The sequence below is a fragment of the Rhinichthys klamathensis genome, unplaced genomic scaffold, assembly GCF_029890125.1.
Source record: "Rhinichthys klamathensis goyatoka isolate OS25496 unplaced genomic scaffold, OSU_Roscu_1.1 h1tg000395l_1, whole genome shotgun sequence".
Classification (NCBI taxonomy): Eukaryota; Metazoa; Chordata; class Actinopteri; order Cypriniformes; family Leuciscidae; genus Rhinichthys; species Rhinichthys klamathensis.
The window spans coordinates 2,612,237-2,634,734 of record NW_026606897.1 but is presented as its reverse complement, the minus strand read 5'-3'; the positions used below and the strand labels follow the sequence as shown (position 1 = coordinate 2,634,734).

The window sequence follows — 22,498 nt, the reverse complement described above, 5'->3', positions numbered from 1 at the left end:
ACACAAAAAAACGAATTATGCAAAGAATCCGCAGAATGCATTGAGTTTAATGTTTGCAAGGGCCTTTGCTTATACTGTAGCTGCTTCACACAAGTTCTCTTGACCAAGAACTGAAAAATCTACGACTTCTGGTTGGAATGTTAGTCTCACTATTCATGCCAATGACAGTTAAAAACAATCTGTGGTTCTTTGTTTTATCAGGGGGTAATTATCTATTGTTTACATTGTTACCAAGATGATAAATTTGTGACTAAGCGTCAGGCTAGGTGGTGAGGTTTTTTTTTTATGAGATAAACAATACTATATGTTCCTGCTCTGTTTCTCCGGGGCCCTTGCGCTGGCACACACCACTCAGATGACATAATCCTTGGCATGCTCTAAATGTAGTTGGTTTTTTTTTTTTTTACTTGAGCAGTGGAAAAAAAGGAACCTTTCTTAAAGAAACATTCCACTGAGGGATACAGCTATCAAAGTGATGTAAAGTTATTATTTGAGCGCTGGAGATTCAGGCTTATGTAATCGCACCCTCACTCTGTAACTGTAAGTACTGAACGCAAAAGTGTTCAGTTGCAGACATACTTTAAGCACAAAGTTACATTTTTTGAATATATATATATATATATAAACAGAGGTCTTAGAATATCCAAATATGAGTTTCTGTAATTGTGGTGAGTTATACTATATATTTATAGTTATAATATATATGTTATACTATATATGTTTTAATCCACAAAACATTTTTATAATATTTTATAAATATATACAATAAAAATGTTTTGTGGACTAAAACAATGGAATTCTTGAAAAGAAAACCTGAAAAGAAAAGTTGTTTGGTATAATATTTTATTATTATTTCTTAGGAAAATAATGGTGAGTCTCCCCAAAAACTTAATGGCATTAATGACATAATAATTTATGATTCCTGGAAAAAAAAAACTTTGACAAATACATGATTGGCCTATATGTATATGTGAAACTTTTGTTTGAAAATAAAGATTAGGATACACTCACATGTATTCAAGGTATGGTAGATCTCTATTATGTAATTTCCCCATTATTATGTATAATGTCCACATGGAAACTGTAATGTTTGTTTAGTCATACCTTGTGCTCCAAATGTGAGATATACAATTATGTAACTTCACGTGTAACTTCTGACTGTTTCAATGACTCAGTATTTCTACTTCATTTTTTACAATGAATTATGTAATTTCACGAGTTAGGAGTCCTTTACTGAAGAGACACCTGCAGCTGGAGCATAGGTTGTGTGTGAAGCTCTGTTTGCACAACGACAAACATAAATCCACGTTTTGTCGCCACATCTGTATGAATAGTGGCATTGTCAGGGAATGATGTAATATGAGAGGGGTGATGAGCTAACGCACAGCTGAAACGAGCAACATAACTCGGCCTTAACATATGTTAACATACAAAGAAAGAGGGAGGGAGAGACTGAATCCATCATGGTTGTGAGAAAATGTTATGAAACTTTGTTTAACCATATAAAATGAGTTTAACACTCATCAAAATGACTGCCTATACACTATTTACTACTCAGAGCATATCATATAATCTCCAAAACGTCATTAAAGGGGTGTTTGAATATGATTCCACTTTTCTAACTTTAGTTAGTGTGTAATGTTGCAGTTTGAGCATAAACAACATCTGCAAAGTCACAACGCTCAAAGTTCAAAGCAAAGAGAGATATTTTATTTTAAAGAAATTGCTTTTTAAGGACTACAACAAATGGCTGGTAAGGACTACGCAACACTCCTCCTGGGTTAGTGACATCACTAACCCTCAAATTGACATAAACCCGCCCCCAGGAAAGTGATTTATAGATTATCAAGACAGAATATGCTAATCAATGACTAGAAGATAACTACACATAAGCTTTACATAAATTCACCAACTAACCATTCAGAAATGTTGTCACTTCTTCTTGAGTCTCTCCATCTTTCCTACTTCGGTTTGAACATAAAAGGCTAAAAGTTTTTGAAATTTCCAGTGCATGTCTGTGTGAAGTAAAAGGACACAAGCTTTTGAAGCTCCGCCCTCTGTGCTGGGAGCAGCAGCTCATTTGCATTTAAAGGGACAGGCGCAAAAACAGTGCGTTTTTGCTCACCCTCAAAAAGTGACAATTTTAACATGCTATATAAAAATATCTGTGGGGTATTTTGAGCTAAAACTTCACATACACACTCTGGGGACATCAGAGACTTATTTTACATCTTGTGAAAAGGGCATTATACCACCCCTTTAAGGAATTACGTATTTAATTGTTGTGCTTTACTCAAGCAATTGTCAAGGAATGGCAATTACTTAATCCTCTAGCTTCTTTGTGCATTGAGTCTTTCCTTGTCAATGCAACAAAAGGATTATCTCGTTCAGCTAATGCATTTTCAATGCACAATAGTTTTTTTTCATTGAGTGGATGGGGGGGATGGAGAACATCTAGTGTGCATTTGTGTTCTAATGGCAGTGTGTTGTTATAGCTCTATGGGTGTCCATACAGAGGCCGCCAGTGGGTCCACACACCAGTTGAGGGTAAACCTGTGACACGCGTTGAGATGACCACCACTGAACGCTTTTTAAAGGTGCAGTAAGTGAATTCTGAGAAGCGCTGTTGAAAGTTGATCGGACAGAGCATTAAAGCACACTTGTATCCAATCAGCAGTAAGGGGCGTATACATTCATGAGGGGGAGGTGTCCGTGTTGCATTGCATGTTTTGTGAATATGGGGGCGGGGCGTGTTTATTTTGGTGATTTCAGATATCAACAGCGTTTCTCAGAAATCGTTCATTGCACCTTTAAAGTAGGTTAAAATATAGGTTATGCCTACACTGTAAAAAAAAAAGTTGCTGACTTAAATTTTTAAGTACACTCAACTTGGATGTTTAATTTATTTCAACTTAAATTACATTAAACTGAGTTTAAAAAATGAGTTGATCTTGTATAACTTATAAAAAAAAATATTTTGATGAGTTAAAGCAATGTAAAAACATATGTTGTCACAACTTATTGATCATAGGCTATATTTTTTTACAGTGTAGAAATGCAATAAACTGTTTCATTTGTAACCACAACTGCAGCTAATAGTTTATTTATCAATTAAATGCCATAAGTATAAAGAAAAGGAGCAATGTCCCTTATTTTCCAAGAAAGAAACTGAGAGTGATGCTGATTTTGAGAATCTAAATTTGTACACAATGCTTGAATAGAAAAGCACGAGGATGTTGGTCACCAATCTCACGCCATCTTTGCACACATGGCTATTCATATTTGTAACTAATTTGATATTTCCTCAACTACATTTATAGGCGCACATGAAATAAACTTCCCTGAACTATCTCTGTGGTTAAATATGCCGCATTAGACGTTAGCTGAAATTTGTCCTTTTAGTAGTTTACGCTTTGATTCTGCGCTTTTGTTTCTAAGTATGTCAAATTAAGATTTGCTATTTTTATGTTCCTCATCATACGACTAAAACTTAATTGAGAAATCCTCAGCTGATACTTTTGTTTGTCTAAATGCAATGCATGCAAATACGTTTCAATGCTAAAGACATTACCCTACCTGTCTCTTTCTCCTTGAAGTTAAGGACCCTTGGTGCTCACAGATCCATGCCTGAGTGCAATCAGCTCTGTTTTTACAACTGTTTGACCCTGAAATGTTTCAAATGATGTTTGTTGAATGCACCCCGTAGGTAATACAGGTTGATTGGGAAGGCTGGAGTCTATTTCTTTTCATGCTGTATTTACATGGTAAAGTGATGGATGTCTGTGTCGGCAGTTGCACTCGCGTTGATTAGCTCGTCCGCGGAGCTGATTGTGTCTGCTTTTGTTAGGTGATCCTGATTGGGTTCTATAGCTATTACCCAGCCTGTCATTCAGGGGCGGCATTAAATGAGTGATTTCCTTGCTCAGCTCCTGCCTTTACTGGTGCTGAGCCACTTTATGTTGTGTGAATTCTGTATTTGAAGAGCATGTGTCATTAAAAACAGAAAACTGATAAAAGATTTGGTGTATTACTTTTAAGACAGTTTTTTCAATACCCACGACTAAGGTACCCCTGAGGTATAGGCACCTAACCCCCAATCGCTCCCCGGGTGCCAACAGTGAATGGCTGGCCACTGCTCTGGGTGCGTGTGTCCATGGCTTTCAATGTGTGTGTGTGTGTGTGTGTGTGTGTGTTCACTACTCACTGCTTCTAATGTGTGTGTACTAACTTGGATGGGTTAAATGCAGAGGAAAAAATTTTGAGTATAGGTTACCATCTTCACTTCACTTCACTTTTCACTAAGAAATCGCTTGTAAATTTAACAAGAAACGGTATATAACACACTGAATAGAAAAGTAGAAAAACTTTTTTTTTCTTGTAAAAACCTATAAAAACAAGAACAAACTTTACATTAAAATGTAAAGTTTGTTCTTAATAAACCTTTTTATTTGGGTCAATTTGTTAATGCATTAGGTATCATGAACAATGAATGAACAACATTTTTTTTATAGTATTATTGTTTTAGGTTAATGATAATTCTTAAATATACTATTGTTCTTTGTTTATTCATGTTCATTTATAAGACATTAATTTATACAACTTAAAATGTAAAAAAAATAGTATTAGTATATGTAGAGTTTAATATTATCCAGATGAATTAAAGCTGTAAAAGTATTATTCATTGTTAGTTCATGATACCTAATACATAAATAACTTTTAACAAACTGAACCTAATTTTAAAATGTTAACTTGTTTTAAATTTAAAATTTTCATTGCACATTTTTCAACAACTTTTCTCAGCTAATTGCAGAACGCAGTGGATAAAATCAAGTCCCAATCTAGTCTTCTCCAACTCGGTATTCTGCTTCACATTGAAATGTCACATCATGGAAGTTAAACACATTTGCATGCAGTTTTGTGTCATTTTTAACCCTTTAAACTATTTTGACATACTGAAGTCCTTATTTTTTCTGCCACATGTGCCAGCTTGTAGGTTTTTGCCTTCCCGATGTCATTCTTCCCATTAACTACATCATATAAGAAATTCCTGCTCTGTGACAAAATGCAAAGTAAAGCCAAATTAAATTGGTTCCAAATGATTAGCCTGGCAAAGCTGACACAGACCCACAGTTGTGCCAAGCAGTTCAGTCTGACGGCAGCGCTCCCACCAAACGGATTGCCTCTCCCGGCTCAGAAACCCTCCCATAAGAAATCAGTTAAGTGGTCCCAAGCTCGCAGCCGCTGGCAGGGTCTTGCTTTAGGGGGCGAGAGTGGAGTGGGGGTGGGGGTTGTTAAAAGTGAGCTAATGGGCGGTGTGGAGGGATCGGGCATGCGCAGCGAGGCACAGCAGGGCCTGGACTCGGAGAGATGAGGGCAAGACCCTTATTGAGTCTGGCATCAGTGTTCAGGGGGAACTGGGAGAAATAGATGGGCGTCTCATACCTTGGAGCCCAGAGAGCAGGAACCAGTGCCAGGAAAATTACAGCTCAGATTTATGCAATGAGGGAGAGTGAACATAAAGCACAGTACAGACCCAGAGGGCTGAAGGACGCAAGAGTTAGTGGCTGAGACGTTTGAATCTATGGGACTCTGATGCAGGATATACTTTAATACCTGACTTCAGCCTCCTCTGTGGTTTGAAACGATTGTAAAATAGCAGAGCCATGGCTAGAATGAATACAATCTAATTTTGCTGTTGCACGTTCCTATATCATGCTGTCAATTTAACAACATGTTTATTATAAAAAAAATATTATATTACAATTAAGTATGTTCATTTCATTCATTCATTTCATGAAAACATTCATTAATACTTTAATTTATTTTAAAATGAAATGTAATGGCAAAGCTGAAGTTTCAGCATCACTCTAATTAATCATTCTAATTTGTTGCTCAAGAAACATTTATTATTATTATTATTAGGGTTGAAAACAGCTAGGGGGTTTTTGTGTGGAAACTGAATAAAAAGTTAAACTATTTAGGCCTATTTGAAATCAGCTTCTGACGGATGGCGATTCGTTCTTGTCTTATTAGTTCTCGGTGTTGATCACAAATTGTGGACTTCTGCTTGTCCACTCGCCATTTGAGGATTTGACCACAGGTTCTCTATGGGATTACTGATCTCCGAGCCAGTTCATTATCACTCTTGTCCAGTGGCGTAACAAGCCAACACCGGGCCCTTATGCAGGAGTATCAAAGCGGGCCCCCCTACTGCACGTGATGACGCAGATGAGATGACTGACAAAATCAGGAGTAGCCTACGCGCACCACAACAAAATAAAAAACACTGTTGACGGGCACCATAACACATTACTCACTGCTATGACTACACACACAGGCTTAGGTCCAAAGACATATCAAAGATGCTCACTTGCATTACAGCGGCATTTTCCGTGCTTTCCTCTGTGAAAAGTTGTCGATTAAATCCTTAAGATCCAGATGGTGCGCACGGGCAATTGACAGTATGGCAAATTGAGTGACGCAATACGCATGTTCACCCGGGGATTCCCAATTCTCAATTCGAAACAAATTACACCAAAATCCATCATTGTTCGTTTCAAACATGTATTTAATGATCGGTAAAATATGTTTATGTCATTATTTATTCAAATAATTTCGAGATAAAGTAAAATGCGATCAGACTAAAAGTAGTAAAATGCGATAGGGGGCCCCGGCTGTCAATCAATATCTTCCAGTCACGCGGGCCCCTGATTGGTCCGGGCCCGTAAGCAACCGCGTACCCTGCTTACCGATAGTTACGCCACTGCTCTTGCCTTGTTACATGGTGCTCCATCATGCTTGAAAAGGCATGGGTCATCACCAAATTGCACCTGGGTCATTGCGAGAAGTTGCTCTTGCAGGACGTTTTGATACCATTTTTTATTCCTGGCAGTGTTCTTAGGCAAAATTGTGAGAACCCACTCCCTTGGATGAAAAGCAACCCCACACATGGATGGTCTCAAGATGCTTCACTGTTGGCAAGACACAGGACTCACCTTTTCTTCTCCAGGCAATCGATTTTCCAGATGTCCCAAACAGTCGGAAGGGGGCTTCATCAGAGAAAATACCTTCTGCTGTCCAATCCTTACTTTCTGCAGAATGTCAGTCTTTCCTTGATGTTTTTCTTGGAGAAAAGTGGCTTCTTTACTGCTCTTCTTGACACCAGGCCGTTGTCCCAAAATCTTTACCTCACTGTGCGTGCAGATACACTCGAAACTACCTGCTGGTGACACGGGTCCATAGCTGACTGTTACGTTTCAATGTTCAATGTTAAATTTTTTTTGTTTTTTTAGATATATATTTTTTTTCGCCAATGAAGCTTTTTGCAATTGTTTAAAATGCATCTCACTCTGCACAAGCATCTAGAAACAATGTGAATCAACACCACAACAACTGAAGCAGCAAACTTCGCCAAACACAAAATTGATGTCACTGCCAATACTTTTGGCCCACGGCCGTGTATATATAGACATTTTTAGAAAAAGAAAAATCGTACAGATTTTCATGAAACCAAGGGCTCCGACTTTCTTAGTTGGTTCATGATGGAAGAACAGAGAACAGTCTCACAGTTCAAAAAGTGTAATCGTCACAGGCAGGGAATAGGAGAGAGATGAAAGGAAATGAAGAAGAAAAGGAACAACACAGAACAAGACTGACAGAAGGAGTATTAGACAGGTAGAGCTGTCACTGATACGGTTCAGAGTGAGTTTAGTTGGCAGTAAGTCTGGCAGACAGCAGACAAGCTCTTTCTGGCTAGACACACACACACACACACACTGTCCTGCTCCACTTCTACCCAGGGGCTCCCTCTTGCCTCTGACCTCATTCACTTTGATTTACTCCTTCAGCAGCAGGTGTGGCCCTCCCTCTCTCTTTACACTCTTTTATTGATATGAAGTCATCCCTCCGTCTTCAGAAAGCTGAGGCTGTTGTCAAGATGCACCTTGATGCATTCGCGATGATATCACTCAAACACCGGTGTCACGAAGGAAGAGGCAATTAATAAATACCATTAATGTGCGATTACCCGTCATGCCTCTGGCTTCGTGAAGCACATGTGAGTGAGAGAAATGAGAGGTCAGGCTAAAGCTCAGCGATGAAACAGAGAAGGATTTGAAACGATCGCTGCTCTTATGACCGTGGACGGATGGACGTTGCAGGATATCTGTGTGGATATCACATGAACGAAACCTGATAGATCATCGTCTGGGCTCTATGGAGCTATGTTTTATATTGCTTAAAATATCTGAGGATTGATTTGTAGAAGGAAAGGAACAGGATAAGAAGGATTGGGAGGGTTATTTCTCAAGATGCTGTGGAAGATATTATCCAGGTCCAAAAACATCTTTTGCTAAAATCTCACACATGGTGACACATCTGACATGAATCTCTCACATCTTTTCTACATATAACGATTTTTTTATTTTTTTATTTTTTACAAATTTACAGTGATTGAATTTTATGGGCACAGAAATAACTCGGACATATACAATTCTGCAAGTGAATATCTACACTGTAAAAAAATCATATGATCAATAAGTTATGACAATATGTTTTTACTTTGCTTTAACTCACCAAAATAAGTTAAGCAATTATACAAGATTCAACTCATTTTTAAAGTCAGTTTAATAAGTTGAAATGACTTAAACATCCAAGTTGATTGTACTTAAAACATTAAGTCATTAAGTTTTTTTTTTACAGCATAGCCTACTTCCAGCCTAATACCAATTCTTAAACTTTTACATTGCCCCTGTCTTGAATATTTAGTTAATATCTCTCAGACACACACACACACACCTCTCTGTTGTGAATCCGTTCAGGAGAGTTTATCTCTGAAGGACAGTTTCTCAACAGGCCAACACTTGTGTTACAGTAATGACTGTTTTCCTCAGGTTTTGCAGTGCCAGCGTGCAAGACAGCACTATCATTACAGGCTAATACAGCTGCTGTTTCAGCTCGACTCTAATGTCTGTTTACACCTCATTACCAAAGGCAGATGAGACACACACCAGCGCTGATCTGGGTTCTCAGCCAACGTCATAAGAGATTATGGACACCTAACATAAATACAGTAGGTTATATTACAAGCCTCCCATGCACCGTTCATTTCTACCTGCCAGATTTGGAAGAGAAAGTTTTCCTTGAAGTACTTGGGTGAGAGAGAGTACTTTTATTCTTATTTCTTTCTTGCTCTTGCTACACTCTTAAAAATAAAGGTTATTTATTGGCTTCTATTGGTTCCATGAAGATCATTTGACATCCGTGGAACCTTTCCGTTGCTCAAACGGTTCTTTAGATTATTTAAATGTTCTTCACACTAAGAAAAAAAAAGGTTCTTTTAAGAACTGATCACTGGGGAAACCATGATGGTTCTTCTATAGCATCCTTGCGGAAAAAAACCCTTTTGGAACTTTTATTTTTATGGGTGTATACATTATCGATAAGTCCAGTTTGTGGTAGGAAGTGTAAAGGATGAGAAATCCTAGTTAAGTAATTGCTTAACAAATGTGATCTGAACTTTCTGGTTTTGATGTGTCAGATTTGTGTCCCGTCGAGTGACTAATGGTTTCATGTTTGTTCTGGGTTTCTGCCAGCAGGAGAGCAGGTTTCAGCGGTTTGTTTGATGTTACCAAAAGCTCAAAGAATGAACGTCTGTCTAATAAGTGTGCCTTTTGTTCTTTTATGGTCCTTTGTAGCTGATTATCTGCTCGTGAAGTTGTAAATAAAACAAAGCTTAGAGTACGGTTTGCAAAAAAAATACAATTTCATTTTTTCTATTTCAAAATTGTGTTTCTTTGTAATTGTTTTTGAAATGTACTAGTTCTGAGTTAAAATGTCTCTACGTCTATTTGTTTTCAGTGTATACTATATATTTATCAATTCAGACTTTTTTCTCTCACGTTTGGTCAAGTGTTTCAGCAATAGCTTGTGTAATCCGTATCAGTAGTGTGTCTAGTGGTTACTAGGTATCTGTTAAGTGTGCACTTCCTGCTTCTCTCTCTCTCTCTCTCTCTCTCTCTCTCTCTCTCAGCCTGTTGTGGCTCATTTGGCCTCTGACCCCGTGTGGCACTCTGGGGCCCTGCTCAGAGCCAGACTGATTACATTAAAGCACTGATAGCGGACGCTCTCCCTACGCCCCACAAATGATGGATGAATGTCTCTTCCTGTGGAAGAGAAAGAGCGAGAGATACTCCAATACCCCCCTTCTCGCTTCCTCCCTCCATCAACTGCTGGCTCACTGCCAAGCGGAGCTTTATAGGACGAGGCCCCGTGCTTGTTCTCTCTTTTAGAGTGGCGCGGCCCCAGACAGTGGCATTCCCCCGTGTGGGAACTCGGGCGCAATCTGCCCCGGACCAAGAGGAAGGGAGAGATAGGTGCACAGCTGCCCAGGTCCAATCAAAGTGAGAGTGTTGATGGACAGGTGGCGCAATCAGTCAGAGGTGTTTTAGTGCACTGTGACCCCATGTCAAGTATGTTAATGGTTGAAAGATGGTCCCTTGGCTCCTGTGATTCTGATACACTCCATCTTTGCACACGTATTAGAACCTAGACGTCTCCTTTTTTAGACGAGTGGAGAGAGCGAGATGCGGTATGTTATATAAAAAATTTAAAACAGTTTAACCATTCCTTGATTAAATTGACCATTAAACCATTCATTGTGGTGTAAAAGTGCAGAATTTCAAAATTCCATAAAAATATTTCAACATTAAAGTGTCCAAATTTTATTAAATATTATTTACATTTTATATTAAAGTGTCCAAAATATTTTATCATTTAAAAAAAATGTAAATTAAAATAATATATGTATGATGAGATGATTTATCAAATTTAATCTTCTTAAGACACTTCTTTGAAAAAGCATGACATTTTTTAATATATATACTGTATATATACACACGATTTTTCATGCTTTTTAAAATAAGTGGTCTTATGCTCAAATTTAGGATTGCATTTATTTGATTCAAAATACAATAAAAAACATTAATATTGTGAAATATTATTGCAATTTAAATGAACTGATTTCTTTTTTAATATATTTTAAAATATAATTTACTCCTGTGATGCAAAGCTGAATATTCAGGATCATTACTTCAGTCTCCAGTGTCACGTGATCCTTCAGAAACCATTCTAAAATGCTGATTTGAAACATTAATATATTATCAATGATGAAAACAGTTGTGCTGCTTAATATTTTTGTGGAAACCATGATACATGTTGTTCAGAATTCTTTGATGAATAGAAAGTTCAAAAGAACTGCTTTTATTCCCATTCTTTTCTAACATTGTAAAAGTCTTTACTGTCACTTTTGATCAATATAATGCATGTTTGCTGAATAACAGTATAATAATTTATTTCAAACAACAGCAACAACAAAAGTCTTACTGACCCAAAACCTTTGAACGGCAGTGTGTGTATATATTCAAGCACTGCATTTTTTCCAATAAAATGGTTGATATATTTGATGTAGTGTCCAAATACTTTTTTGTATAGTGTTGTTAATAATGTTAAGTTTTAAAAGGCAAAACCAGCCACTCTTGGTCCTTTTTCAATACAACATTAAAATCCAGACATATAAATCATACACACAATCATGCACTAGACATATACACAGATATCAGACTGGGGAGAACAGAAAATAGAAAGTTTAGGTGCCTCACAGTTGCTGCAGTGTTTTCTTAACGGGAAGTGTTCTGCATGCTGCAGCAGAAATGTTGATAAAGGCAATGGTGGCTTATTATTGCTGAGTTGGCAAGGGTTAGAGTGGATTACGATGCAGCGGGTGGGTGAAAACAGAGTTAACGCCAGTTAAGGGCAGCAGTAAGGATGGGAAAGTTAGTGCTTGTGTATTTGGCCGCCAGTGTTTGAAGGCAGAAAGCACTGGCAGCTTCAGCAGTCAGGGAGGGACGGTATGGCTTTGCTTGGCTTGGAGAGCCGAAGAGCCAGCAACTTATCAAATCAATTTGGGTTTTGTTTTGGTAAATAGCAACTAGGATGATTCAGAGAATAAAGACATCTTGAAAATAAAAAAGACATCTCACAGGTTGACCAGCTTGACAAGAAAGGGATGCTGTGCTGTGGTCTGCGCCTTGGCACTCACATACGGTCCAGCTGGCTCTGACTCTCAGAGAGTGAATGTGCTGCCTGTTACAAACACACGGCCCTGGACACTGGCCTCTCTGACCCACAGCATCTGGAGCGCCTGCAGGGAGAACAGGAGCATGGCAGGGACATGTCTGATTCTTTTCTCTCATTCTTCTGGATCTGTTTGTGGAAACTAGTGAGATTTAAATTACGTGAAGGTGTGCTAAGTAACGTTTCTCTCATTTAAAAAAAAAAACATACACATAAAGAAGTGAATAGTAATTTTGTAAAATATGTGTAAAATTATCTACAGTCACATGAGATGAAGCCTCTATTTTTGTATATTTATTTTACTTGGAGTGGGTTGCCTTATGGAGGCAGCCATTTTGAAATCACAAACTAAATGATGTGATGATTGTGTGAAGAATGATTGATGACGGAACGTTGAATTATTAGGACAATAATGCACACCCGAGGTGGAAATGCGGTCACGACGCAAAGCTGAGTCAATTAATACTGTGGTTACACGCCTCAAGACACTGTTCAGACATTTGTCAGGTTTTTGTACCTAAAATGCTCTTGTGTGCAGAACTGATTTCTTACACATCTCATCACAAGCCTCCGTTGCTAATTCCAAAACGTCCTTTTAGAGCCAGTAACAGAAGCTTGAGCCATTGATAAGCAGACTAATGTAGTTAATACAGAAGCAGAGAGATTGATTGATTGATTAAAAGTGTGTGAATTACTTCAGTCTATGAGTCTCTCAATCATCTTCGGCAGCAGCGTCTCTATAACAGCAAAGCTGTAAGTTTAACTGCTTCAAAAACAATGATGTTACTTCTTTGATACTGAGAAATGTTGCGTGGCTTTTCAGTTGCGAAACTATTTTACTGATACAGTGAAAGGGGAACGCTGACGTCAAGTTGCGTGCACATGTATGTTTCCATGTGTGTGTGAGTTTGTGTCTGTGCTTTATGTGAGAAAGATGGGGAGAAAGAGAACGTGCCTTTTCATAAATAATAAAACGTATTTTTTTGGGGAAAACATGGAAATAGTGTGTCATTTTTATCCTATTGTTTGTTCTATTATTTGCTTGATCAATGTCTTAGTGGGTTTTGGTTCTTTTGCTGTTGTAGGCTGTGTGGAACTTTGAAATAACTGAAATCATTTGGCGAAGTGATATGGAACTGTAATGCGGTCAAGACCTGCCTGGAACTACTTTAGCCGTGCGTTTACTTGAAATTTACTGCACGCCTTAGAATATTCATCTACCAATCAGAATCAAGCATTCAACAGCACTGTACTTTTAAAGTAACTTAGTTACCCCTCATTTTATTGGATTCTTACAGTATTCATGGCTGACTAAAATTTTAACTTTTTCTACAATGGCATTTGAGACGTAACATTTTTGCTTTTGCATGATGCTGCATCCACAGCACTAGGTGTCAGTATACGTCCAAGAAGCCATGTTGGCCATTGCAACAAACAAAAAACTACTGAGTGCACTTTTGTGTTATTTTGTTAGATTTTTTGTAAGTCTTACTTTCCATGAAGAGATTATCCTTGCTTGACTTCATTTAATGTTTTCTTTCATTTATTTGAGTTTTTGTGTGTGTTTTTTTTTTTTTTTTCGATCCTCAGACCCATTTCTTATAAAATCAGTCTACCTGCTCAGCTCTTGTGGAAATATATACCGTAGACTCAACACTCTCTAAAAATACTCCTCCGAGTTTTTGCCTTGGCTCAAAAGTGACACTGAATGTACACAGACATACAAGTATATATGCACATGCTTATGTACTTTCATTTTTTTCATTTTGTCTACATGTGCCGTCAACAGATCAAACCATCGGACATATTTTGGCGGGAGGCATGTTTATACTTGTGTCTTTTTTCAGACCCCTAAGTTGTCTTATTGAGCTGCCCAGAAAAACAGCTCTGTGAGAGAGAGAGCAGTCAGGTAAACATATTCCAAACACAGACGCGCTTTGAGCGTCTCTAGAGTCATAGACTCCAAGACCAGCCCTGGGTGAAAGCTTAAGTAGACCACACGGTTGAAGCAACAGTGCGTAGGCCGAAGGGGAAATGGGCAAATCGAGTCCTCAGGGGCCTCTCGCTGCCAGAACTGCACCGCGCTGGGCTCGTTCTTCAGATGAAGCTCTTAGACAGTGACGACAGATAGTGGAATAGTGTGTTTGGGTGTGTAAGAGGGTGTGTAGGTGTGTGGGTGAGAGGGTAAATGGGAGTGACAGGCTTAGTTTCGGACATTCATGTACGTCAAAATGTGGGCGAGCGGTCACATATAATCTTTCGGAAAAATGTAATCGCTCACTTGTCGACTCAATAGACAGCCATGTTTTTGTCATGTTAACTAAAGTTTAAATGAATCAGAATTTTGGTCTTGTTTTCCAGGTAAATATCCTCAAAAAAGATATATTTTCTTGGGTAGCAAAATTGTAATTTGTTTTCACAAAATATATCTAATTGCCATTTTTCCCAGATGTATTTTTCTTTCCATACTTAAAAGTTGGGAAAATGTATCAATAGGGTAAGAAACTTAACATGATCAATAATTATCTATCTATCTATCTATCTATCTATCTATCTATCTATCTATCTATCTATCTATCTATCTATCTATCTATCTATCTATCTATCTATCTATCTATCTATCTATCTATCTATCTATCTATTGCTAATAAATACCATTTTCCCCCATATTCTACGCAGAGACTGAAAGCTGCCCTTGCCCACCATCCAGGGGGCATGGCGAACGGCAGCATGAACTCCATGGGTCATATGATGGAGATGATGCCATCGCGGCAGGATCAGGCCGGTCACCACCACCTGCACTCTCACCCTCACCAGCACATGCAGGGCCCGCCTCATGGATACCCACACCATGCCCACCACCACCACCCCAGCCACGCACAGAGCGCCCATCACCACCCCCAGAACCACGGACACCACAACTCCCACCCGACCCACCTGCACCCTGCACATGGACACCAGACCTCTCCGCACCAACCCATGCACTCCGCTGCTTCACAGGTACTGAACTGGGTTGAGATGCATTCGTTGAGGTTTTAATGCTGTAATATTTACAAGTTCAAGTGATGTGGGGATTGATGAGTTCAGCTGAATTGAACTTACTCGAATTTATTTGATTTGAGTTGGGATGAGCTGATTTCAGAGTCATGTCTAATAAATAATTATTTAAAAAAAAGTTAAACTAGGGCCAAGTTGTGAACATCTGGCGTAAAATGAATATGTGTGGGGTTTTTTTTTATAGATTTTATTCAAAAATACTGTACATTAAAAATACCATCACTTGAATACACCTCTTTTAAAATAAGTATAATTATAATATATATTTATAACTTCTGAGTGGTACAATTGTCTTGATATCGTTTGAAACGTTTGTCTGCCAAGTCGAAGTCATGTGGTGCGACCAACATACATACTGCATCCGAAATCGCATACTTCCCTACTATATAGTAGCCAAAAAACAGTATGTGACAAAAGAAGTAGGCAAAAAGTACCTGGATGAGCTACTTCTTCCCGAGAGATTCTAAAGTGTGCATACGATGGACACTTTACAATCCCATGAGGCCACGGGAGAGGATTTATGAATGACAGTGAAGCGACGCAACTGACGCTGGTAGATCACATGATAATGACAACATGGCGAATGTACCACGTCCAGGTTACATTCATACTACACACATCCATACTATATAGAACATACTTTTTGACCAGTCGTGAAGTAATTACTTATTAAAAATAAGTGCCTTCTCAAGAGAGTATGCGAATCACAGAAAAAACACAAAACAGGACATTATATCATAGAGAGACCCCTGCAGACTCATGTGTGTGTGTCAAGGTCAATAAATCTCTTAATTTATCAGATAATTTGACCTCATTATGCAAACACAATGATAGTTCAGGTAGTTCAGGTCAAAAACTTGTCATATTTATCAATCAATAATTCATGATGTTTTAAAAAAGCATTTTATCTTGTAAAATGTATTTTAAAAAAATTCTAAAAAATAATGTATTTAAAGGTGACATATTATGCCCCTTTTTTACAAGATGTAATATAAATCTATGGTGTCCCCAGAATGTGTCTGTGAAATTTTTTGCTCAAAATACACTCCAAATCATTTATTATATCTTGTCAAATTTGCCCCTTTTTGGGTGTGAGTAAAAAACGTGCCGTTTTTGTGTGTGTCCCTTTAAATGCAAATGAGCTGCTGCTCCCCGCCTCCGTTCAGAAGACCCCCGATCCTTTACACAAGCTTCGGATACTCCGGCAATAACAAAACACGCAAATCTCACTCATCCAAAATCTCATAAATAACCAGTAGCGAAGTGCAGGAGAGACTCAGTTGCAACTTTTAGACGCACCTGGATCTTTCTGAATGGTTAGTGGATACATTTATGTAGTTGTTGTGGAGTTACATTGATTCATCTCATCAACTTGCATGTACCGTCATGTTTAACTTTTACACAAGTTACACAGTTCCCTGAGGTCTTTATTAGACAGCTGTGACATTTTTTGCTCAAATAGTGTTCTGTGCTCGTCTGTGCAGCAATGACAACAGTTTACATGCTTTGCTCGAACTTTTGCCATTGCGTTAGAACTGGTTACACTGTTGTCGCTTGTGCAAACCAAATGACGGCGCCGTGGGTGGAAACGTGCAGATTAAGGGGCGGTAATATTATAATAAGATCCCCTTCCTACATCAGAAAGGGAGCGAAATCTGATCGGCTTATTTTCTGACATGCTTGCAGAGAAAGGCTTACCAAAACAAAGTTACTGGGTTGTCACTTTTCACGTTTTCTGAGTTGGTAGATGCACTGGGGACCCGATTATAGCAGAAATAAACATAAATCAGATTTCCCCTTTAATGTTGTAAGGTTCAAAACAGTATGTTATGTTTTACTTGCACCACATGACATTTTTGTTGAAAATGGTGTCAAAGTTTTTCAAAATCATATCAAATCAAGAGTACATTTCCATGAACATGAAACATGTGTTCAAACTAGATTTCTAAAAGAGTTTTTCTTTATTTATCGTGGACGTTCTTATTTATATGAACCTTCAGGTCTGGACATGACCGAATCCATCTTTTTTGTGATTCAGAAAGTCTGCCTTAATGTATTATTAAGCCAAAGAAAGGGCCCTGTATACATACAAACCATCAAAGCCACTGCATTTTCCATCGCCTCCAGAAACCTGTAATGATCTGAAGACGGCAAACATGGCAACTGCCAAGCATATGTCAAAGAAGCTTTTTGTGGGACATGTGCGCTGGTAGTGGCCCTGTTTCTCAGAGTGGCGTAGAGCATTGGTCCGAGTGGAAAACTGGGCCCTGACACCTCTTTATGAGGGTGGGGCGGCCTGTAAATCAGACTGCTGTTTCTCACACCCAGACGTCCATCATAAGGCCGTAGGGCCACGTGTACAGGGGACATGTTGTTTTAAAGAAAACTCCCAGACAGGAAGTTTCTGGCTGGAGAGGTCTGAATGAGGAGAATGTTTGGCAGGTGATTGGCCGGCAGCCAGGTCTATGAATATGAATATAATGCCTCGGGAGAGAATGTAACTTCAGACTCTTTTTTTTTTTTTTTTTTTACAGTTATCTCCGGCTGCGCAGCACATGCAGCCGACGCAGACCCTTCAGTCCCCGCCGCCCAGCGGAGGTCGTCGCAGGCGGGTCATGGATGAAGACCCAGACGAGCGCAGACGGAAGTTCCTGGAGAGGAATCGCGCAGCCGCCACACGCTGCAGACAGAAGAGGAAAGTGTGGGTGATGTCGCTAGAAAAGAAAGCAGAGGAGCTCACCCAAACCAACATGCAGTTGCAGGTCAGCATCACTCATTCGCACACTTCTCCTCAGCTGAAGGCCTCGGTTTTTAAGCGTTAAGGCGCACTCCACTTTGGAACACACACTGAGATGTATTTCACGCCGGGCGTCATATTTCACTCGGTATTAGCTTACTCTAGACCACAGAAGCTCATAAACACCCTTCATGTGACAGCTGAAGCTACTGTAGATGGAGAGCAGACTGGGACGGCTGTGAGGAGGGAAGGGTCAATGGGTTATTGAGGTCTATAGAGTAACCAGAGCACAGCCAGCTGCAGCTGAATGTGTGGTTTGTAGGCCAGTAAAACCTCTGAGCATCACAGCACATTTCGAGGTTTCCATTTGAACGCGTCCATTTAGGCTCTCAATAGACCTTGAATCTGCATAGAGGTTTACCTGAAAGATTGATGCCATGTGGATATTCATGTAAGCCTATTTTTGGAGGATGTGTTGAGTATATCCTGCATTGCCCACAACTTAAACCAGCCTAAACTGGTTTTCAGCATGGATGTTTCAGGTGGTATAGTTGGTCGGCCAGCCGGTCTCCCATTCTAACCATATGACATGTGTCCAAAGCCCCTCTAAAACCTGGAAACCAGAACAGCCTGACCATCTTTGGGTGGTCTTTCTCCATCATGCCACATCATTCACTCTCTGCTCTTCTCTGACCTTAGCAGTAACCTGTCTTGACCTGGGACAAAATAGTGAATATTTGCTGGTTGTACTTTTATAGTGGTTTGAGTCTTTCAATTTAGGGCTAGGTGATCTAAGAATACTTCTGATATATTTAAAATATATTTTGTTGACAACTTTGTGAATATTGCAAAGAGTTTAATTCGTTTTTAATTACATGTTGTGATTCATCTTGGTCTCATGACTTGAATCAGTTCAAACAGTCTGTTTTAGAAAATCAGTTCAAGACAGATTCATTGGCATAGTGACTCAGAAATGTTCACTGATATATTTACAGTAAAAATACCATAAAGTACAGTAAAAACAGTAATGTTGTGAAGTATGCTGACTTTTCAGCAATCATTACTTTTTCATTTTTTCAGGAAATGTTTTTTTTAAACATTATAAATGTACATTTTTATCAGTTTAATGTATCCTTGCAGAATAAAAGTTTTAAAAAAAGAAAACGGTTGGATGACATTTAGTAAAAAAATATGTAGGCAAATATTTCTGTTTATTCTGATGTATACAGTAGCTGTACTGGTGCATATAAATGAAAACATAAAATCATATTCTTCCTTTTATTTAGTAAACAAATGTGAAAAAACATGCCTTTGTTACAATAAAAACATTTTTTTACTGTATTTTGCATCTTGTATTAAACAATACAAATTAAATTAGCTTTAATTGAAATGAAGGTTCCTCTGATTAAAAAAAACAACATTTTTAATCCAAGCAAATACCTAAATATCAATATATATATATTTTATACAGTCAAAAGGCTGAAAAATATTGAGATATAATTTCACCCAGCCCTAGTTCCCACCAACAATAGAACAAAACATGTTAAATGTGTTTGTTTTTCTTTGCTATTGCATAGTTTGACGAGGTGGGACAGACTACTCATAGACACCCTGGCACTCCCATAGTCCCACTGTTCAGGCTTGTTTGGTCTTTTGGGAAATATTCACCCCACAGTCACAAACATGGTACCTGTCAAAGCGAGGATTCTTCTCCACCAAGCATCCCTGAAACGCTGCCATATATTCATATTGCTTCTGCTAAATCGTTTAATCAAATTCAAGAACACTGTGTGATCAGATGCTCGTGTTTCCCACAACGGTAATTGCAGAGAATTCACCGCCTGTTCATTATGAGGTTTTCTAATGAGACCCAGACTTGTCTGGCCTTTAATTCAGTGTGTCTGCTGGGAGGTTTGACGTGAAGTTGCCAGTACAGCCACCAGAGACCTTTTTTCCAACGTGTTTGTCATAATTATGTTAAGTATTGTATGGTTTATGACAAAAACAAAACATCATAAACATGTGTGCCTTTGTTTAGATTTGTTTGCATACTAAGGAAGGAAGGGTTAGCTCTCACAAACGTGATTTCCCCAACACGGCTTGAATTTGATTTTAAACTATGAAGGCATTTCAACGGACGGTAATTCTTAAGCAGTCAAATTCACGCCAGGCTGTATCCAGGAAACTTGTGCTTTGTGAAATATACATGTTTTTAATCTGTGAAATAATGAGGGACATTTAGTTGTGCTTGAACTTTGTGTTGCTACACACCAGAAAAAAAAGTTTTGTTTTATGTCTGTTGCCAATGTGTATGATTGGATATTTCAATAGCAACAAGTTATTGAATTCCTGTAAACACTGAGGGACTTTTTGTGAGTGTTTGATATTATCATTGTGTTTGTTGGCAGAGCGAGGTCACCATGCTAAAGAATGAGGTGACACAACTGAAACAGCTTTTATTGACACATAAGGACTGTCCCATCACCACCATGCAGAAAGAGTCTCAAGGTTACCTCAGTGAGTACTATCCCGCACACACACGGCCAGGGGTGACATTACGTTATAACAGATGTATATTGTTTGTAGGACACACCCACTGATATAGATACTTGTGACATTTTTTAAATGTATGGAGGCTGTCACTCCCTGGTTATAGGGGAGGGGAAAACACACTCATTTTGTCAGTCACTGAACAACCTGTTGTGGCGTTTATATAATGCAGGAAATAGATATATTGTTTCCATTTTCACTTTGAAGTACAGTAAATGCCTTCAGGTAATGTGCCCTGCCTGTCTTTCTAAACTTCCAAATTCATTAATAATACAAGATGTGAATATTTAAATATTCATCTAAGTGTGGTGTTTATTATCTTTACATTATTATTCAGTCTTCTCATGGGAAAGAAAATCACAAAATGAGATCTCTTTAATCTGTTTTATTTTTTAGAAAGCAAATAAAAAGACATACAGATGGATGGATGGATGGACAGACAGATAGACATATGGATGGACAGATATGCATATGGATGTATGGATGGAGACAGACAAATAGATGGATGGATGGACAGATAGACATATGGGTGGATGGATGGATGGATGGATGGACAAATAGACATATGGATGGATGGATGGATGGAGACAGACAAATGGATGGATGGATGGACATACGGATGGATGGATTGATGGATGGTCAGATAGACAGACATATGATTAGATGGATGGATGGATGTAAGAATGAATGGATAGACAAACACACTGATTAATGTAAGGATGGATGGATACATTAAGTGTTGGACACGGATGAATGGATAGATGGATACATGGATAGACAGACATATGGATGGATGGACAGATAGAAAATTCTACAGATGGATGGATGGATGGAAGGAAGGAAGGACAGATGGACAGCAATACAGATGGATAGATAGACATATGGATGGAAGGATGAATGGATTGAGTGATGAACAGATGTGACTGGCAGACAGACGGATATGGACAGATGTCAGACAGCTGGACGCACACACACACATCTTCATCTCTCCTCTTGTCCCTCAGGTCCAGAGAGCAGTCCGGCAGGGAGTCCCACCCCTGTAACCCAGCAGCAAGTCATCCAGCACAATACCATCACCACCTCCAGCACGGGACCCAATCACCGCACAGATATTAACCCCATCCACTAGAGACTCGACCCCCTGACGACACCCCATCCCCCCTTACACGCTGGACATCCCGACTGCAAACTCTGGACAGACACACACCTCTGTGCCTATTTGGCAGCTTTTTCGTCTGTAATTTGTAAATGTAAACTGATTACCATTTTGCTTAGTTCTGTTTGTTTTATGTTACCATTTGAGTCCGCTTAAAAAAAGGGAGTCGGCATAATTCATCGGGACCATCTCGCTTGTCAAGAACATCACTGATGGGTTGTTGTGAAAACACAACTGCTACATTTTGTTCCTGGATTACTACTGGACAACTGCCTTTACAAATTGCAAAATTCAGATAGCTGGATATTTTCCATTGCCAAAAAGATCTTGTCCTTGCGTTTCTGTTTATTGTTATAACAACTACTCTCACATTCCCTTTTTATCTAATTCAAAAGGATAAATTAGGAAGGCCAGTCTCCAACTGGGAATTTCGTAATGAAAGTAACCTGAAGCAATATGAATCTGATTGTGTTCACTTGCTCATTCTGACCAGAATTTAGATCAGATTAAGTTCAACCTATTGGCTCCTTTCATTTCAGATGTCATTTCAAAAGTTATCTTTTTAAAACAAAACAGCTTTGACTCCTTCGCTGGTACAGATCATGTAAATGGAATGCATTTATCAAGCTCACACAGGCTCCTGTGAGCATATGCCCCGCTGAACGTGTGTGAGATTTCAGAGTATTTCCAAAGTGCTGAGATCACAGCTGCAATCATGTAGCACCAGGAAAACATCTAACTTGGCGTTTAAGTCCGAATGTTTTCGAAGATGCCATCAGCTGTTTCATTTTAAGCTGGTGCAACTTCTGGTCAGATTTACCCCTGGTCCTCATTAGTTTGCACACTTCTTTTACTGGCAGTCATTT

At 38.8% G+C, this 22,498-nt stretch overlaps 1 protein-coding gene across 1 annotated transcript in view; it reads left to right on the top strand.

Moving 5' to 3' along the window:
• Positions 1–21,916, top strand: part of creb5b (cAMP responsive element binding protein 5b) — a 70,032-nt gene extending 48,116 nt beyond the window's left edge. Inside the window, exons 8-11 of the mRNA XM_056234411.1 lie at positions 14,812–15,132; positions 17,724–17,951; positions 20,335–20,443; positions 21,481–21,916. Coding sequence (XP_056090386.1) covers positions 14,812–15,132; positions 17,724–17,951; positions 20,335–20,443; positions 21,481–21,605 — 783 coding nt within the window. The 3' untranslated portion in view covers positions 21,606–21,916. The remainder of the gene's footprint in view (positions 1–14,811; positions 15,133–17,723; positions 17,952–20,334; positions 20,444–21,480) is intronic.
• Positions 21,917–22,498: the final 582 nt, after the last annotated feature.